Raw genomic sequence first — 21,120 nt, forward strand, 5'->3', positions numbered from 1 at the left:
TATTGACCTGTTAGGGGAAGGTGTCATTGAAGTGTGGAGGGACCTGGCAGACAGTTGGCCTACTTTGCAGTTCGCAGGGAGCCTTGCATCCTACCGAGCTGCGCTGGCTCTATACCTCCCCTGCCCAATTACAGCTAACACTCTGACTTTAAGCTGGTAGCTCTCAGTGGCTCTCAGTAGCTCAGGTGCATATTACAACCTGGGGTGCTTTCAAAACTCCACTTGCCCAGACCAATTAAATCACAGTGCCCAAGAGCAGGCGCTTTAGTATTCTTTCAGGTCGCCTGAGATGGTGCTAATGTTGAGAAACGCCGCTTCATGAAAGGCTTGGCCCAAGGTTGGCATCTTTTACCTCAGAAGCAATAGCACTGGGGATTTCTGGCTGAATGATCTACGTAGGTGAAGAGAGTCCAAACTGAAGAGAGAATATTTACCAAATATTCTTACAAGCAGGGCCCATCTCTTACCATATCACCTGGATGTGGCAAAGTCAAGTACAGAGAGGAGTTTAGAAGGCCACGGTGGCTTGGTTACAGTTATTTGAGTTTTGTTTATTTTTGTACTTACTCGGCCAGACTCTGACTGAGTAGAAAAATCCTGAATTAGGACCAAATGCATAAGTTTACCTTGTTCCTCTGCCATTTGGGGCACAAAGCCAGCTGGCTGATGGGTGACATCCATCTGATATCACTGCTACCATATGGCCGTATTGCTAACAAAAGGTTCTATTTGTCATATATCAGCTAACTGAAAAACACCGCTGTACCATTAGACCAATTAAGTGTCTGTCTCAGTCACTGAGAAATCTTTTTAAAGCGAGTTAAACTTATAAAGAGACAAGTAAAAATGTGTTCATTTATTTTGAAATAATAAGGTGAGAAAATAGCCTGTTTGATCATACTTCCTTTCCAATCTGAAAGCTGTCTTCCAGCACAATGTCCTGATGAATGGTGTCCTGCTTGCATTTCACACTTTAAAATGTTTTATGGTTGTCTCAGCCTTTTCTCGAACATGAAAGTTTTTATCTTGAGTTCTGCTGAGGTTGGTATGCCTTCGTGTACTCACTCTATGTCCCTCCCTTTTGTATAGGAAGACAGAGATGTCAATAACCCCATGCCTAACCGAGGAGGCAATGGATTAGCTCCCGGGGATGACAGATTCAAACCTGTGGTACCATGGCCTCATGTCGAAGGAGTAGAAGTGGACTTAGAGTCTATTAGAAGAAAAAACAAGGCCAAAAATGAACAGGAGCGACATGCTGGAGGAGATTCCCAAAAAGACATAATACAGAGGCAGTTCCTCACGTTTAAGCCTCAGACATTCACCTACCACGATCCTGTGCTACGCCCAGGGGTCCTCGGTAACTTTGAGCCCAAAGAACCCGAGCCTCACGGAGTGGTTGGTGGCCCTGGAGAGAAAGCCAAGCCATTGGTTCTGGGACCAGAATACAAGCAAGCAGTTCAAGCGAGCATTAAGGAGTTTGGATTTAACATGGTGGCAAGTGACATGATCTCACTGGACCGCAGCGTCAATGACTTACGCCAAGAAGAGTAAGCACACATCCTCTTCTTTCTAAACTTGGGGCAAGTACTGTTTTTCTAGTCCTTAGACTCAGGGAGGTAGTTAGGGATGAAGGACATATCTGTGCCTTTGTTTCAGTGAAAGAAAAGGAACCTCATTCAGTGGAATGGTGAGAAGCAGGAGGTCTCTATTTTTGTCATATTGAAGATAGGAAGTATTAATTTGGGGGGGGGGTCTCCTACATTGGTGGTAGTCAAAACGTGGTCTCCAGACTAGCACCAGTCTATGAGTATTTTGTTTCCAGTCCACAGTACATAAGTGAGCTTGCACCAGAATGAAAATAAATCACACTGCTAAATGATTTGTGTATAAAATAGCAGAACATCTTCTGTGTGTTTTCATTCTGGGACAAGAAAGCTCCTCCTCTTGTGAAGCAGTAGCAGATACCGATGCTGCTTTGGACATCGCATGTCCTTAACTGGATTTGTGCTTCCTGTGACTTTTTCCCTCCATACTGAAACAGAAATTGAAACAGTTGTGTATATGCAAGAGGGGTACTCAGAGGAAACTGTGACCCACACTTTTCAACTCTCTTCATGTGTTACGATTTTTAAGTGAAGGATTTTCAGCTCTTAGCTTTTGATAGACAGTGATTATTGAGTGAATTCAAAGCTTTCTCTTCTCGTTTATTCAATAATTGGTTCTGCTACGGTGGGATCTAAGTAGCTTTCATGAATGTGAATGCAAATTTAATTTACTGTGACTAGAAAACTCTTAAAGGGTATTCCTGATGTGCTGTTACTGCAATCTTTATTTTAAAAGGTTAACACAGCAGGTGTACACACCTCTGTATCCACCGCATACACACGTGCGTGGATCAGCATTCTTTATGACTGAAAGGTAAAATTCCCAACATAGTGCCATTTCTTAGATTTTGACATTTATACACTTAATATTTAGACTGAGAAGTGATGAATGAAATATGAAAAGAAATGTGGAAATGGAAGAAAAGCACAATGATGGTGAGAGACATCCATCTTATTCAGAGAAGCATTAGCATCTCATGGGGGCTATGAAGGAAGAACCGTAGGACAATTTGTTCCTAGCGGAGCCTTAGTCATACGATTGCCAGATTTCACAACTCAAACTACAGCATGCTTAGTTTAAGTCCGAATTTCAGATAAATAATTAAAAACTTTAGAAGAAATTGTTGTCAAACATGGGCATATCTGAAGGTTTTTTTTGCTCAGTTAAAATCCAAATTTAACTGGGCATTCCATATTTTACCTGGCAACCCCTCCAGTCAGGTGCGAAGACGGACGTTACAGAGGTTGGGTCTGTCGTGTAAATCCTTTCCAGCTCTGGTAACGGGTTCGGTAGGAAGCTTGAGTGTGTTCCCATTATCCGGGCATCACGCTCCTCTGGTTACTCCCATGTTCTGCACGTTCTTGTGCCACTGTTGGAGGAAGGAGAGCTGGGTGAGCGGGACGAGTGTCCATCATTTGTTGTCTCTCTCCCGCGCGCCGGGTCGGCCTGGTGTTCTGGAATTGCTAGAATGGTTCTCACAACTGACCCAGGAGAGCGTTCTCCCTGTGTATAGACAGCCTGAGGCTCAGAGTCACATAAACCCCACAGAGTGACCAAGGCAAGGCTCACCAGTAGGCATGTGTGTGTGTGAAAGTACGTACTGTGTGTGTTTTTTAAATACATGGTTTAAGCCACCAGTGCCAGCTTGGTTAATTTCTAATGTAAACATATGGTAAGGGAGTCACGCCGGATACAGTTCATAGGAGAGAGGCCTTTGTGTATCACCACCGCCACCGTCTCTCTCCACCAACCATGTCTCTCCTGAAACCTTGCAAGAGCTTGCTCAGTGCTCTCTCTGTTTCTGTTCTTGCCTGTTGTTCACATAGTGACCAGGGGGGGGCGTCCTTTCGAAGCCCCAGTGAGGTTATTCTGTGCTATTCCATTGTACTTGAAAGAAGCGCAGACTTTCAACTTGCAGCAACCCCTGCTCCGCGACCCCGCCCCGCACCGCGACCCCGCCCCGCACCGCGACCCCGCCCCGCACCCTCCCCTTGCTGTTCCTGACCCCTAGCTCCTGCCTGCGCTGGCCCATCTCAAGACGTCTGTATGTACTTTCCGTCCCCCCTTTTTATCGTGGCTGGATCCTTCCCATTCTTTGCATCTTATTTAGTTGGACTCCTCTACCCTTGGCATCTAATTTGTCATGCCGAGTTTCAGTCTGTTCTTTCCCCGTGGCCACTCTGCTTATAGTACTCATCAAATCTCAAAATTAGAGGCTGGCTAATTGAGTGACTTAGCTCTCTTTCTTACCGGGATGATAAGATGAGTTTGAGAACTTTTGTCTGTTTTTCTCACTAGGGACTTCTAGGTCAGCAGTTGGTAAATCTCTCTTGAGGGAATGAATGAATGAATGAATGAATGAATGTAGCCTGCCAGTGTTCTGCCCCGGCTTTGTTACCAGACATGAGATCTTTGATTTGCCATTTACCTTCTCTAACTTTAGTTATTGATTCTTAACGATAGGTTTAACAGTACTGATCTGTCAGGGCTGGGATTAGACTTTAATAGCGTAATAAACCAACGGTCTTCTCCTACAGTCCTGTCGGTTAAAACCTTAGGCATTCTTGGCTCATTTGACTGCTGTGGCGCTTTCTCGGTACCTTATCATCACATTTAAATGTGTTCCGTTACTGTTTCACCTCAATATTCTCCATCACTCTTCAGGACACATTCATGTCACTACTGCCGCGTCCCTTCCTGCCCCTCGTCATGCCTGCCATAGGCCACTTGTTTCCCATATTCTATTCTCTTGCAAAACTGCAACAGAACCTAGAAATAACGTGAGCTTTCTTTTCATGTATCATTCCTATTAAGCATCGTTGTTGCCCATCAAATAAAATGCTCTGACACTCTATCTTTACGTCTGCTCCTGAGCCTTTCCTTGAAGTTTTTTATTAATGATCCTCCCTTCTTTGAAAACATATTTCAAAAGACTCAATGTAATTACCATCAGAAACATCTTAACTGAATGCAATTTATTTTTAAGATTATACTCCTTTAAGCACACACTCACATGCACACGCACATGATGTCAGAGCAAGGAGATAGTTCTGCCTGGGCCAGAGTTCAGGTCCCTACCACTGGTCTAAAAGCCAAGCAGCTGTGGCAGCCTGCCTGTAATCCCCGCACGTAAAGGGCAGAGACAGGAAAAGGCAGGAACAAGCAACTAGCCAGACTAGACTGGTGAGCTCTAGGTTCAGCAGGAAAGACCCTGCCTTAATGTACCACCTGGTGATGGAGAGCGGCTGAAGAAGACACTTAGTGGGAGCTTCTGGCTTCCACATAGACACGTGAACTCCACATACATGCAGAAAAAAAACAAAAAGAAAATAATAGGTTTCAGTCCTCTTTGAACACTTAAAACTCAGTGTAAGGTAACAAGTAATTTAGTAGATTTATGTTAGAATGTCAACTATCTTAAGAACTTTCTCTAAAATAAAATTTAAAAAAAAAAAAAGAACACTCCCTGGTTTTGCACGTGGTCAAAAACCTGTGAGTACTTTTCTGCTTTTCCTGAGAGCATGTTAAGAACATGCATATTGCTCACACACACCCCTGGCGCCCCTCATAGAGAATGTGCTGCTTCATCCCATCCGAGCCCCTTGGTGGGGCCGGCGCTCCGCAGCTGGGCCCTTGTCTGTGTTGTTCACATAAGCGAGCCACCTGCAAAGCTGAGCGACCTGCTTCTGGGTGTCGGTCCAGCTGTGACATCTAACACTGTGGTTAACTGGCTCGTTCTTGTGGCTGTTCCAGAGCCTTCTCTGATGAATGTTCTGTACCCAAGCAGCTGGAGAGCGCTGCCCAACTGCCAGAGTGACTCATGGATGTAATGCTTTGAATTGCATTCACTGGCTCAGTAATTTACTGGCTGTTGATAGCTTATTAAGAGACTAACAGTATTTTGAGGGAACTGGAGCCGCCATCTTTTCTTTGAAGACTTGAGTCAAGAATGACCTTTCTTGCCTTCATGTTTATTTTTAACAATGGAGTATAATTTATTGTAATTCAACAGGTCTTAACTGGTATAACCAGTTCGCCTGCTAGGGGATCTAACAATGAGCAAACACAGTCTCTGTCCCCAAGAGGCTCACCATCTGTCCTCAGGGAGAAAAGGAGGATGTTATAATATAAAGTAAAAGAGCCATCGGAAATGTGTGAGCAAAGACAAGGTTGAGAACAGTTAGCGCTCGCATGAGGAGGGGGTGGTTAGTAAGGATTCAGGGAGGGGGACACCGGGGAAGACCCCTGGGAATGGGTAGAATGCGCCGGGGGAGAAGGTATGGTGTAAAACACCACGAATGAGTGGTCAGGTTTGCTTGAATGAGAAAGTATATGGAAAACATCAACAACAACAATAAACGAAGCTGGTACCTTAGGTAGAGCATTGGCAGTCCATAATACCATTCACAAACTTTGTCCTGAGCTTGGTACTCAGAAGGCTGAGGAAGAGAAGTTTAGGACTGCTAGACTGGTGTCTAGGATGGATGGGGGGGGCGGGGGGACGGACCAGGTAGGGGTTAGTGGTATTGCAGTAGTAACAAGAAGTAGAGGTTACAGAACAGAAAAAGGGGGCTCTGAAAGACCCACAGAAGACTCAGTAGGTCTCGGCAGGTGACGGGGCGGAAGGAAGAATCAAAGGTAAACTCACGGCTTTCAAGCCCCGTGACAAATTTTACAGACAGATAGAATTGGCTAGAACGAGCTTTTCCACCCCAAGCCCATTTGCCTGAACTAGTTTACTCCCTGGCTTTAGTGAATTCATGCGGCAAGAGGAACTCATCTCTGTGGAGAAGTGGAAAATTCTACTTGTGGTGATGATGAATTAATTACTTTCTAATAAAGTTTGGGATTTTCTCTCCATGACTGTGAACTGCTGACGCAGACAACATGAAAAGAATTCTATCCCTTTTCTGTTCAAGAAGGCAGTCAGTCAGGGGTATAGAATCCAAGCTGGCTTTGTTTCAAATAAATGAACTAAATATTTTGACATGCGCAAATTCACCTCCTTCTGCTATTTAACCTCGCCTCCCACTGACACGCCTTTGGCATCTCAGTTTATCAAACTGTCTTAGCTGCATTTGCAAAGGGTAATAATAGATGGAAAGTGCTTTGGAACTCTAAGAGCTACAGAAAATTTAATACGATTGTTAATAACGTTCTTAAGCTTTTCTGTGGAACATAGAGGTGCTTTGAAAATACTTACAATTATCCCCATACCTTATAAATAAGAATTCTTCTCTTACCAGATTTCAAAATATGTACTGATTTTATACTCTAATTTTCTATTTAAGATGAATTGTGGTCATGAGATTTTTCTCATTCTCTATCTACATTAAAGGTTCTCTTCTGTATCTACCGGGTTTTCTGGCATACAGTAATGTAATTTGGGAAATGGTTAGTATTTGAAAAATGTCACTTAATTACAATGCCGTGGCTTTCTTTCTGAGTTCTAGAGGCAGGATCTCACATCGCCAGACTTCTGCATCTCCTTCTCTTGTGCTGGGCTGTGGGAATACTTCCAGGCCCAGCCTTGTGATGTTGTTTTTAATTTCAGTTTCTATTTATCATGACTCCTAAGTTTCAGTTAGAGCAAACTAAAATTTGGAGGCACTCCTAAGAAATTAAAACATATATTTTGAGTGATATACATCACATATACTTACATATGGTTGGATGGCTCCTGTACATGAATGTACATTTCAGTACTTTGCCCCAGTTTGTATTATCAGAATATACGATGGGTCTATACAAACATCTGAATATATGATGGGTCTTTGTCAGACTATATGATGGGTCTGTACTAAGAACGATTTTTATCTCAGTCCTTTTTTCTACTAAATTCCCAAATCTGTCTCATTTGCAAATTTTAGTTTGGTAGTCTTTGATCTGACATGTAAGTCTAATACATAGCAAGCTCATTGGGAAGTGGTTTCAGATGAGCTACAAGTATTTTTCTTCTTTGAATCCAAAAGGTGCTTCCTAACTAACTAGCTTGAAATTTTTCACTCTTGGAAACTTCCCATGTGTTTAGGGATTTTCCAGATTTACTTTAAAGATGAGTTCTGCTCTGATGCCCTGCTTCTTTCTCCAGTAAACAGTCACATAAAAAGAGAGGCACGGGGACACACATTGCCCTCGGGAATTCCCCCAGCTGTGACCACATTCTGTTTAAGGTTCTGGATGACAGCAGGAGGTGTGTTTAAGCAAACCGGAGTTGTTACAGACATCGAAAAGTGGTCTCCAGTCACCCTTATTTCCACACAGTGAAGAGTTTACCAGATTCACAGACCGAGGCCGCAGAGCCCAGAAACTGTAGTAGTGTGTTGCTCTGAGTGCCCATCACCAGAGCACCAGACATCCTAAATCCCCTTGCCCACCCTTGACACCCCCTGGGGGCTTTCTTCCTCAAGTAGCGATAACTCTTCGACCTCTGGGACCTCATTCCGTTCACATGCTTCTCCCCTTTTGCTGGTGATCGTCCAGGTTGCTGTGCCAGGGGAGTTGGCTCTGTTTCTTCCAAGTTTATCTCATCCCAGTCACCTGTCTAACACGTCATCCAGAGTGTCTGATGAAGAGTTAGGAGCGCCCCTTGCTCATCGTGGCCTTTCCCAGCCCTCAGCTCCCCACCAGGAGTTCAGGATAGCCTTTCTAGAAAGCATTTGAAAATGTGTATGGTAGGACTGGAGAGGTGACTGGGCAATCAAGAGCAATGGTTGTTCTTTTGTTTTGTTTTTGTTTTGTTTTGTTTTGTTTTTGTTTTTGTTTTTTGAGACAGGGTTTCTCTGTGTAGTTTTGCGCCTTTCCTGGAACTCGCTTTGGAGACCAGGCTGGCCTCGAACTCACAGAGATCCGCCTGCCTCTGCCTCCCGAGTGCTGGGATTAAAGGCATGCGCCACCACCGCCCGGTGCAATGGTTGTTCTTGCGGAAGATTCTGGTTTGGTTCCCAGCACCCACATGGTGGTTCACAAACATGTATAACTCCAGTCCCAGAGGATCCAACGCCCTCTTTTGGTCTCCAGGGGCACTGCACACATGTGGCATGCAGACATACCTACAAGCAAAATACACATACAAAAAAGTTGTGAATTTGTGAAAAATTATGTGTGGTGGCGTTACTGGGTATCCTTTACCAACCTACAAGTAAACATTGTGGTTTTTTGTTTTGTTTTGTTTTGTTTTTTTGTCCCACTAAGTCTCCTGTTCTGGAGAGACAGGGTAAAGGGCTTCCTTTGTAACATGAGGACTGAGTTAGACCTCCAGAGCCCATGTAAACGCTGGATATGTCCACATATCCAGATACAAACACGGTCTAGAACGCTAGTGCTAGGGTCCAGGACAAACAGGCAGATCCCAGGGCCCTGTTGCCCGGTCATCGAGCTGCAAGTTCCCTGGGAGACCCTGCTTCAAAAAACAACAGAAGAAAGACATCTGCTCTTGACCTCTGACCTCCACGTGTATATTTGCATAACACACACAACTTTAAAAAGAAAATGAAGTATGTTTCCTTCCTATCAGAAACACCAGTTGGGACCCTGGGGGATGCTGTTGTACCCTCTCTTTCTAGAATGTCTCAGACTAGGGAGCTGTTCATCTCTGCAAAGTGATGAGCCTTTGGCTTCGGCTCAAAAGTCAATTCCCCAGGAACGAGAACCACTTCCAATAGATCCAGACCTTTCAGGGGTGTGAAGTGGTGCAATTGTGGAAGCTCCAGGCAAACAGAGAGTATAGGCCTGTCCTCCGTGGCTCAGCACGGTTCCCCTGGGAACCCGCCGGCCGAGACTGCAAGCGGCAGCCAGAACCATTAGCCACAGCCGGTTAACCCGTGTGTGACTCTCGACTGTGTCTTGGCTCTGTTTGGGAAAGAGGCAAGTGGCATGGAGTTAGTGTGGAGGACCGGTGGGGGGGTGGGGGGGATGGCGGTGGGTTCAGAGGTTTCCTCCTGGAGGTTAACATTTGGTAGTGGGGGGGGGGGCAGGCCCCTCCTAGTTTAAGAGGTGAACATAGTGTATCTGTGAAGACCTTAAGGAAAAAGGCCTCCCCTTCTGTGCTGCCTTGTGGCTTCAAAACCCACTGGATTTGGCACGATGTTAAGCTGTCTAGGTAAAACTGCACGTGAGTCCAGAAGAGCTGAGAGGGAGTTGATTGATGAGCTGTGCTACCCTTGGATTGGGCTTTTAATTTTCCTTAAATGCTCGATACTGGAACCTAATGTCTCCCCAAATCTCCAGAATGGAGAGCGCAAGCCCGTGGGTTTTAAGGCTGTGATGGATGGATGGACTGTGCTATGAAGTGCAAGCGTTGTGGATTGTGATTGTGGATTGCTGTTGGCTTCCCTTCAGGGTTTGCTTCCGCAGCCAGAAAACAGGGCTCTCTGCCTCTTAGTTCCTCGAGTCCGAAGCTTGAGTCATCTGGTTTTATACTGGCTTACCTTCCATCTTTTCTTCCGATTTTGTGTCTTTGTTCATGAAAAGCTACCTGGGAAAATGTGCATGCCATCTTGCCAGAAGTTCTTGGCTGGAAAGAACAGTCCGAGCCAAAGCCCTGAGCAAAGGACCATCGTCTAAGGAAGGGAGGCATTTTCCACAGTGAAAATCAGTCGTTTTATGGAAGTGACTCCCTGTCACACATAACGAAAAGGACGATCCCCCACCTCTGCATCTATTCTAGGCACACTGCTCTCATTCTGAAAAACAAACAGCTCTCGGTGAGCTGGTGTTGTCCTTGGGCCACACACCCAGGAGACAGACACTCAGGGCAGTTCAGTGAGGGGCCTCACTGTTGCCAGGTAGGCTGTAAACCCTGTGATGATTTCCTCACCCCAGGTATGACTGGTGTTTTTAAAGATCAGTGTTGGAGGGGAGACAGTTTGCCAAAGTGGTTGAATCAGATTCGAGTCAATTAGGATGCTTTCTCTGTCTCAAGAGGAAGTGTGAGGCTGAATTTGCAGGGGTGAAGGCAAGTTGTTGGAGAGACCTGGAGGCAGAACCAGTGCCATTTTTCTTCAATAGGGGTTGTGGAAGCAAAATAGCATGTACAGTGTGGTTATCCCAAGTGCTCTTTGAATAAGTTAATTATCTTTGCCCACTGGAAACCAAATGTGTAAAAGATGCATTTGGATTATATAATAATTATATAAACCAGCAGGATTATTGTTTTGTCATTCCTACAGTATATAAAGTATATGTGCTAAAAGGTTAAAAAACAACAACAACAACAACAACAAAAAACCCTCAGCACCAAAGCCAAGCTAATTACGCAATTACAGTCGTATAAATAACACACTTTAATTACATTTCAGCAGTACCTTTTAGTGTGTCACCAGGAAAATGGCCCATAGCTGTTTCCTCCTCGCTGAATCCTGCAGGAGATTCCATCTTCAAAATGTAGTTAACACACGGTGGAAAAAAAATCACAGTTTTAATGACCCAGTAACTTATTTTAGAGTGAGCACTGCCATTTTAATCGAAGGGGAAAATGTCTGCGTTTGGTTCAGGATAGAGAGTCCCAGTGAGGAAATCAAAAATTAGGATAAAGGGCTCTGGAGAAAGATTTGAGTTCCAAGTCCACGTTCCTAAGGCCCTGGAGATGCAGATGCGGACAGCGGACTCATCTTCCTGTGAGGCAAGAGCGCCCCCCAGAGGCAGAGCCCGGTGCTGCTGAGCTGCAGACCCTCGCCCTCCTCCAAGGAAGGTCTGTCTTTTCCTTCAGATTCTTCTTTCTGAAGGAGAGGACCCGGGGTGGGGGTGAGACTGACAGAAGACAGAAAGTTGCCGGAAGCTTTTGGTGAAGTCTGGAAAGCACAGTGGTTAAGGAAAGAACCAAGATAAACCAAAGTCTGGTTTAATCAGCTCCTCCATGCGTTCATTACTAAAGATTGGAACAGCACAAGATTTCCTTTTATTGCAAATTTCTGGACATCAGAAAGTTTAATTATCTACTATAATTATTATTGCATTCTAACCTACCTACCCAAAAATCCTATTTATGCTTTTTCAAGTTATTATTGTAGAGATAGGGTCTGTCTCACTGCCCCCTGTAACGTCCAACTCTGGATCTTCCTGCCTCGGCCTATTTCAGTGTATTGATAAAGAGCTTGGGTTTCTGTGGTAAAGGTGCTGGAGCCTTTGCAAAGAGGGAGATGAACTGCTGCTGTGAAGTCCTGTCTCTACGCCAATGACACTGGAGTTGTGGCGGCCAGCGTTGATCAGGACAGAAATGGTTTTAAGTGGCATAATGAAGGTGTTTGCCGTTGTCATAATAATTAAAATTAAATTCATGAGGGCAGCCAGGGTTCAAGGACGGGATTCAGAGCGCAACCTTTTTTTAGTGTAATAGTTAATATTTTCTATTTTCTAGTGGTTGCTTTTGGAATTCAGGAATTTAACGTGATACCCAAAAGTTAACCATAGTTCCTGAACACAGTAATAGGATAAATATCAACATGATGTAAGTATTTATATGATGCCAACTTTGTATGAGACATTATTTCTGTGACCTAAATTCTGAACTTTCAGTTCATGGGGTTGGGATCCTGTGTATCTTAGTGAATATGAAAGGGGCCACATTTTGAACCAGATTTTCAACAGGAAAATACAACTGGATGGTATCATTTGCTCTTTTCACCCCAAGCAGCATTCTGATTTCAGAAGGAAGACATTTGTTGTACAGTTCCTAAGTAGTAAGGTAGCAGGGCCTGCCGTCCCAGACACAAGGCTGTAGGACAAGGCTAGCCCTAAAGGCAGTGAAGTCACACCCCCTCCTCATCAGTGTCCACCACAGAGTAAGGTATGTGGGTCCACACACCTTGTGGCACTGTGGATCAGGTTGGCTAAGGTAGCATATGGTATTTCCCAGGGCTCTTCTTTGAACCCCAATTTCCTTATTTGTAAAAAGAGGAAGTTGCAGGCATGTTCAAAATCCATTTCATCCACAGGATCCTCCAGCTCCCCTCCGTAACGGTCTTTCCAAAGACAGTTCTGGACTTTTCATCTTCCTGGGATCCTTGCTCCTTAAACTAGGCTAGAAATCACTGCCCTAGATGGTTTTCACAAGTCTTCCCTGTATCAGAAGGAACTCATCTTCCCGTGTGCACATTCGCCCTTGGTTTTTCTACCATGTTTCTCTAGATTCTGATGCTGAAGAACCAGTGAGCAGGCAGCTGGGGTTGGGCTACACATTGCTCAAGGTTCCTACAGTCCTCTCCTTTCGGGTTACTTTTTCCTGTGTTCTCAGAGGTCTGAGTGGTGCTGGCAGCAGACCTCTGGGCCACTGCCAGGTCTCACAGCTCTTGCTGGAAAGTAGCGGTGGCTGGTAAGTGGGCTGGGCAACGTCCGAGCAGAGGCGTGCCCTGTGTTCTCTCCAGCACATTAGCAATTCGTGCCCCGTTGGCAGAACTTGCACTCGGTGCCCAGGCACTCAGCACTGTGTCCAGTCTGCCCGAGAAAGCATCAGTCTGGCAGCAGAGAGAACGGACTCACCCTTCTTTAGTTTCCCCATATAGACACAGGATCAGAACGGATTAGCTAAGGAGACAGTCACCCGTTTATATTGCCAAGCTCAGCCCTGCTTGCATTTCCGAGATACAGCCCTGTTAGGAAAACCTCTGTGTATGCCAGCTCCCAGGATGGAGAAAGACCCCTTTGCTCTGTAAGTGAAGAAGTAAATGATTATCTGCCCGTTCTCCATGTCCAGCAGCAACCGCTGTCTGGTGACCGTTTGTCCTGTTCTTTTCCCATGCATTTATAATACATTCATGAATTAGTGCGTAAGAACTAATTCTGTGTGCAGAGAGGGGTCATCATCACTGTGTTTCCTTGTGTTTGAGCCTCATCAGTCTTCCCTACGTGATGTCAGCCTGTGACATGGTTTGCAAACCGCCTCGCATACACAGAGGCTATTTATAGCAGGGGTGGTGGGGTGAGGCTGGGTTTGCTCCGTCTGCTCTTCTTTTCTCTCCTTCTCTCGAGCGACACGATACGGCCTTGAATTCCCTCCACGCTCCTATTCCTAGGGTTTTCTGTTTTGTTTGTTTATTGCCCTCTCTGTCTTCTTCCTCTGAATCCACATCTTTGTTTTCATTCCAGTCCTCAAATGCCCCAGATCATACTGACTAGACTCGGCTCGAGAGAAACTGTGCAGAAGAACCAATGTCACACAGTGGCTTTCAGTGGGAATGGCCTCAACATTGCTCAAAGCATCTTCTATAAGTCATGGATTCCTAGAAGTTTAGAGGCTGAGGTGGCCAAGAAATCTCCCCATGTTCCTCCTTCATTTCCAGCACAGGGAATCTCGAAGTGACCGCCAAAGTGTAGGTGGCTGCCTAGAGAGAATCCGAATTTTCTAGGATCTTTCACCACTCCAGCTGTACCACCACCACCACCCCTACACACACACACACAAGATAAGGAGAGTCTGTTTATGAGAGTAGTTGTGTGTGTAATGTTTGTGGCACATTCACAGAGCATTTGTGTAGTAATGAAATGGAGGAGCAGTGATGGGGGCATGTTAAGAGGTGCAGGGGAAAAGCACTTGCCACCAAGCCTGATGACCTCTGTGTTATCCCTGGGAGCCACATGGTGTAAAGGAAGAACCAACGCCCACAAGTTGTTCTCTGAGCACACATGCATAATGCATAACACACACACACACACACACACACACACACACACACACACACACGATGCAAAAGTAAAATAAATGCAATTAAAATGTCTGAAAAGCATTACAAGACGGTGCATGAAGATGCTACGAGACCCATTGCTTTCTCTGCGAATGTAAGAAGTAAGTTTAAATTTTTTTTAACATAAAAGCCAAGGAAGTATGCTCTCAACTTCAGCCTGACTCTCTTGAAGTGTGGGCATAAAAAAAAAAATCCCAGTTGTATGGTTAAGGGCTTCTGCTGAAACTTAAGCTGAAGAGCTCAAACCGAGAAGAGGACAGAAAGGTACCTGAAGAGCACTAAGGGACTGAGCCAGCTTGACCACCACGCCACACTCGTCACCTGATTCTTGGCTCTGGGTCACATATGGGGTCGCATAACTATAAATACAGGAGTTGTGAAAATTTTGGCAGTAGAAAAGAAAAAAAAGTTCATGCAGCAACCAAAAATTAGTTCAAAATTAGTCAGTGCAGAATGAGATGAGCCCCAGGTGTTTGGGCAGACAGCATTCAGCCCCTTTGTGTTGTGGGACTTCACGACAGCCTTGGTTCTGGACATAGAGTGCACACCCGTACACACGCTCCATCTTGCAGTGGAGAGCCCACAGAGGCTTCCTGGACCACCTCAGCTCTGGTTGGAGACTATGGTGTATGGTGACCCGTGGTGTTTAACAATATGTACAATGTTTTCTGCTTTCATAGAAACACAGTTAAGCTGTAGAAAACAACAAAAGATGGTATTTTTCTATTGGCATTCACCAACACCTAAGTATCAAATTGCTGAATCTGTGGATGGATTGAGTCCAAATGTTTGATTTTTTTTTAAAAAAATAGTGTTTGGTTCTAGGAAACTTCCTGCATGGGGACTCTTAAGTTCAATTCCCAGGAACAGGAAAGAGAAACATACTGGTTGAGTTCGAGTTGCGGGCAAGTTTCATAAGAAAAAGAAATTCAATAGATATTTGTTTGGGGATTAGGGTAGAATTTCCACCAGTTTCTGAACTGTCACTAACAGGCTTCTGCCATTCTGCCCTACATGTTTCTGTTAAGCAGAGTTCTCTGCCTTGACAACTGTAAAATCAATAGTATCCTATCGGTGTGGTGCCATATGCCTCTAACCCCAGGACAGGAGAGGCAGAGGCCGGCAGATCCCTGGGAATAAAGAGAGCTACGTAGCGAGGCCCTGCCTCGGAACAAAACTAAACAGAATCTTACAAAGCAGTAACCCTTTGCAGCAGAATACCGTCTTAGCAAGTGTGAGCCTGGGAACAGGGTGCTTGGGGTTCGCGCACTGCAGAATCCCGTGGAGAGCTGAGGAGAGCCGTCAGCCTGACAGCTAGCATTTAGAGATCTTTGATTTCCTTTCCCAGCAAATATGGGTCAGAAAACTTGCCTCCTCAAGTTCCTGTGAGGAACAGATGTAATAAAGAGCTCAAAAAGTGTCTATCTCGGTAGGTAACAGGAGTCCTCCTGGTAGGAAAGCATGATGGTTAGGGCCAGCTTTCCCCCTCCCCCCCATCACAGTGCAGGGGTTGTTGCTTCTGATAAGACCCCTCCCCTCCTCCTCCTCATGTGGCATTCACCCTTTGTCCTGGAGTGTGTTAGCCTCATCATCATCTTCCATCCTGCCTTCCCCCAGAGTAGGAGTGCTAATGACGGGAGAAGACAGTCCTTCATAGCAGCAGAGTGTGAAGAATTGCTTGCTTTTCTGTATTTGAGAGATCAGTTTCTAATGAGCATCCAAGGGAGGGAAGAAAAGCGCATCACGAGTGTGGGGCTTAATATTTCAGTAAAATTAAATAAGTACTTCTTAGTCAAGAACACCTTTGCCGTTTCTGAAAACCTAACCCTATAATCTAGCCCCATAATTCTTTGGGCCAAGCGTCTTTGTAGGCTAGCCTAGCGTCTAGTAGAGAGGGCACACTGCCCTTGCAAGGGTAGGTTGTCATAAAACAGGCTAATTTCTCCTCGCTGACTGCCTCTTGGTTACTGCTGTTGCTAAGTGGCAAGGCCGCCCTCCTCGTCTCTTGCTGTTCCTTTGGCAGCTTGCAGGGCATTTTTCTGTTGCATCCTTAAATGTTTCCCCGGGTGTGCTTGACTTGTAGGTCTATTGACTATTCTCTGGCACAGTGTTGTTTTTATCGGAGCAAACACTTAACTTTAATTGAAAAGATGTGACTCCGTCCCGATTTTTTTACATCTTGCATGCAGAAGCATTTGCCTATGGAATGGAAATCCATCTGCCCGGCACACTTTCCCCATAAAGGGAGCAGTCCAAGAGTGGCAGGATCCATAGCTGACCCCAACTCCCACTCCCCGCTTCGACACAATGCTGGGAGTTGAATCCAAGACCTTGTGTAGGGTAAGAATGTGGCCCCACCTCCCAACACGTGCTTTTTACTAAGTTGCCTAAGCTAGCCTTCCTCTTACTCTGTAGCCAAGACGAAGCTTCAATGTATAATCCTCCTGCCTCAGCCTCCCAAATATCTGGGACTGCAGGTCCATGCCACCTAGTTTGGCTTTATAGCTGACTTTTTTTTTCCCACTTTTTTCTGTAGCTGACTGTTCGATAACTGCCTTCGCTGATGAAATGTCATTTCTGTGCCTCTGCGTTTTGATGTGTCGTTGGTTCATCACAGGCCTGCTCTATAGTGACTGAATGCTGTCCTCTGAACTATTGTTCCAAGGTGTCTTAGTCAGGGTTTTATTGCTGTGAAGAGACACCATGACCCCAGGGCAGCTCTTAAAAAGGAAAATGTTTCATTGGGGCTGACTTACAGTTCAGAGGTTTTGTTCATTATCATCATGGCCAGAAACATGGTGGCATGCAGGCAGACCTGGTGCTGGGGAGATAACTAAGGTTCTATGTCTTGATCCGCAGGCAATAGAAGGAGACTGTGAGCCACACTGGGCATAGCTTGAGCGTATGAGACCTCAAAGCCCACCCCCACAGTGACACACTTCCATCAGCAAGGCCACATCTATACTTTCCACTGGTGCCATTCCCTATAGGCCAAGAATTCTAACACCCGAATCTCTATTCAGACCACCACACAAGGGGAAAATACAGGATTAGGCTTTGCAAACTCCTGGTCACAACACTTTCCGACATTCAGTTTTATTTTATGTATGTGACTGCTCTAAAAACCTCCTACTCCTTCTTTGTATACTATTGAGTGGTTGACAGAAACCATGGCCATGGGCCATAATCATGCCTACACAAACCTAAGGAACCAGTTTTTTTTTCTGTAAGGCACAGCATGGTATCTTTATGGTTCAAAATGCTAGATAGCACTTTGGTATTACACTTGGGGCCATTTTAAACAACAAAATCCTCAACAAAAAGTATAAAAAGGAGAACAATGGGGCATGAAATAGTCTACAGTGAGGATACATTTTCTATACAAAAGCAGAAACAGTGAGAGCATCATCTTGTCGGTCTGTCAGGTAGCTCCGGGTTCCATCCTCCTTGGGACAAAGACTGAATAATAAAGATCCACTAATACAGTAAATGTTTTCACTTGTTAACTTATGACAAAATAAAATCTGGTAATGGATTATAGAAATGTCAAGAACAAAAAAGCATAGAACATTAAATTTTTCTGTACAAGGAACAGAAATAAATTGGCCTATTTATTATTATTATTATTATTACTATTATTATTATTATTATGCCTATATTTCATCTTTTTCCCCCTATCCCACTCACCGTTCTTCATTTTATCCCCTTCACGCCCCCCCCCCATCCTCTTACAGATGTCTCACTGTTAAAATGGGCTTGGGAGGGAAGCTGGAGTCCTGCCAAGCTGTGCTCCCCAGAGGCTGCTGCAGTCCGGGCCACAAGCAGCGGGGCACTGCAGCTTTGCCCGCTGTTTGGAATATTTATTAGATTCTGTGTTGCGGCAATCTCTGTTGATTAGCCTACCTAATCAGAGCTCCAGAGGTGCTGATGACTGGAAACATAGCAGTGGCCGCCTCCTCCCGGGCACCCAGTCCATCACCTGTCTCAACAGGTGGCTGCTCTATTGAATCCGCTCGGTTGTCTTGTTAACTGGCCTTGATTTTTATCTGGCATTTTAATAGCTGTAGATTGCATCTCCCCTCCTGCCCAGGAGAAAGAAATGATTTCCGTGTAGCACATAAAACAAAGAACGCTCTCCCTGTGTGTCGCTCCAGTCTCGGCCTCCACGAAGTGTTACACTGAGTTCAGCCGACCGTGAAGTCTGGTTCTAGGGACACAGGAAATGATTTGGGAGGCTTGTGGCTTGTGTGATATGGAGAACTTCATTCCTGGGGTGAGAAAGATTTGGAGGTTAGTACAGGGGGCATGTGTTTTGGTTTGTTTTTTCATCCTATGACAATAAGTCTTACAAGCATCCATGCTCTCAGAGGAAAGACTTAGCAGATAGACATCAGCTGCAGAAAGTGGTACATTCAGTATCCAAAGGAGCCCACCAAATGATCCGGCACTCCTAAGTTTCAGAGACTGAAAAAAAACCAAAGGCCACATTGTGTGTTACATCTGTTCAGGGAGAATTACAGTTTAGGAGAACTGATGTTCAACGTTGTGATGTCTTCAGTACTTCGGAACCGATCTCTTTCCATGGAAGTTCTAGTGTAAGATACGACCAAAGAGCAGCGCCGGGACACTCGCCCCAGTGGCCAGCAGTGCCGTCACAAGCAAGCTGGCATTTGATGGCTTGAACATGAGACGGGCGTTCAGACAGCACAGCACTGAGAAGTCATCTTTTACATGCATCTTCATGAACAACACAGTTCCTTCAGTTACCACAACATGCTGTCTGCTTGCAGCCATTTAAAGGAATTGCAGACTTCCTTACCCAGTTGCTTCAGAATATTTAGGATTTCTGAGGTGTATGCACAAGGTATAATTTTTCTACCACATGAAGTACTTTACTTCTAAAATGGTGATGATTAAATATAATTACTTGATAATATTTGGAACATAATACTGGAACTCTAGTGCTGGCTTTCCAGCTTGGATTTAGAGATCAACAAAAGTTGGGACTGGTCCTAAGGAAACATCTCTTCCCCCAGAGTTCTTCTGTCTTTGCTTCTTGTTTGTACACGAGCACATTTATGTTTATTCTAGCTGCCTTGGTCCTTAGAGAAACAACCTTCTTGGTGGCTGTGTTCTGTGTAATGGACCTGTTACATTAGTGCAACTATCTGCAAGGACTGTAAATTACGTGGACTTAAACAGACAACCAACTTAGATAATGAAGGGGGAAAAAGAGGCAGAAATGAAGTGTGGAGGGAGCCTAAGCAGGATTTGCAAATCTTTGAGCTGTCCTACTATTAAAATGAGACTAGGTATAAATGATGTTTTAATGTGCCCTCACTTAGAATAGATATGTGTCCAGCAAAGCTTCCTACAAGGGTAATGGGGCATGATGATGGTCACGTGCTGGTACTCATGCCTTAGTCTGATATAACAGCATTTGTGAGAATCGAGGTTTTAGAGCAGATCTCTTCCTAGGAAGTTACCGCGATGAAGATGCCAGAGTGATGTTCTCTACACTTGTAGTTATTCTTACTGGTGATTTCATTTTTAAACACTTGAAAAAATAGGAAAATTACATGTATTTAATAGATAACATTTAAAAAGCTCACCTGTAGTGTAGAGGCCCACAAAGGTTTCCTAGTGAGGTCTGAGCTTGCTTTACCCAGCAGGGCTGCGTTAAAGGGTTGCTTGACCACGTGTGTGGTTACCAGGAGATTGGAAAGGGTCTGCACTTGGCTGTGCTAGGGGGAGGTCTTTTGCTCCACCCCTTGGCATTTCTATAAAAAGCCCTTTAGAAGAGACAGTGGATAATGATCCAGGCCCTCCCGAGGCTATCCTGTGCTTCTGTTTCTCTCCCCTCTGTCCTTCTATCTAATATCTCTTATCCCTCACTCCTCAAGAGTATTCTGTCATAAAATGTAGGAGCCGGTCTCCCAGCTGATTTTATAGCCCTACAACCCAGATAGATTTTGTTTGTGCATTTTTCATGACAGGGTTTCCTGTAGCCAAGACTGGCCTCTCTCTAGTTCCCTGTGTAATAGAAGGTGATCTTAAGCTCTTAATTCTCCTGTCTCCACCTCCCAAGTGCTGAAATCACAGGCACACACCACCACATCCACTTCCAGGTACTATTTTTTTTTTAAACAATGAAGTTAGATGGCAATTATTATTTCATAAATAAATTACATTACACATTTTCTGTGTCTTTAAATGTTTGTTTTTCCTGAAGCACTATTTTTTATTCTCTCATATATTACATATACGACTGCAGTTTCCCCTCCCTCCAGTCTCTCCCCTCTCCCCGAGATCCACTCTCCTCCACCTCCCCCAGAAAAGAGCAGACCTCCCAGGGACATCAACCAAACTTGGCATAACAAGCTACAGTAAGACCAGGCACATACCATCACATCAGGGCTGGACAAAGCAACCCAGTGGGCGGGAAAGTGTCCTATAAGTAGGCAAAAGAGTCAGAGACACCCCTGATCTCTCTGTTAGAAATCCCACAGGAACACCAAGCTACTCCACCATAACACACATACAGAGGACCCAGGCCAGACCCCTACAGGCTCCCTGATCTCTGCAAACTCCCATGAGTCCCTGTCAGTCGGTTGTGTGGGCCGTCTTCCGATGGGTGTCCCTTCCTCCCCGCTCCTCTGCAGGATTCCTCAAGCTCCACCTAATATTGGCTGTGGGACTGTGCATCTGCTCCCATTGGTTGCTGGATGAAGTCTCTCTCATCTCTTTGATGACGATTCTGCTAGGCTCTGGTTCCAAAACACTCTGCAGGCAGGGCAAACCATAGGTCGAAGGTTTTGTAGCTGAGTCGGTG

The 21,120-nt window shown here is 45.0% G+C and overlaps 1 protein-coding gene across 2 annotated transcripts in view; it reads left to right on the forward strand.

Moving 5' to 3' along the window:
- The window catches only part of Galnt7 (polypeptide N-acetylgalactosaminyltransferase 7), a 128,022-nt gene that overhangs the window by 65,305 nt on the left and 41,597 nt on the right, over nucleotides 1-21,120 (forward strand). For both annotated transcript variants that reach the window (XM_076553309.1, XM_076553308.1), the window contains exon 2: nucleotides 1,090-1,550. In XM_076553309.1, the coding sequence (XP_076409424.1) occupies nucleotides 1,090-1,550 (461 nt within the window). The remainder of the gene's footprint in view (nucleotides 1-1,089; nucleotides 1,551-21,120) is intronic.

This window comes from Peromyscus maniculatus, chromosome 17, assembly GCF_049852395.1.
Source record: "Peromyscus maniculatus bairdii isolate BWxNUB_F1_BW_parent chromosome 17, HU_Pman_BW_mat_3.1, whole genome shotgun sequence".
Taxonomy (NCBI): domain Eukaryota; kingdom Metazoa; phylum Chordata; class Mammalia; order Rodentia; family Cricetidae; genus Peromyscus; species Peromyscus maniculatus.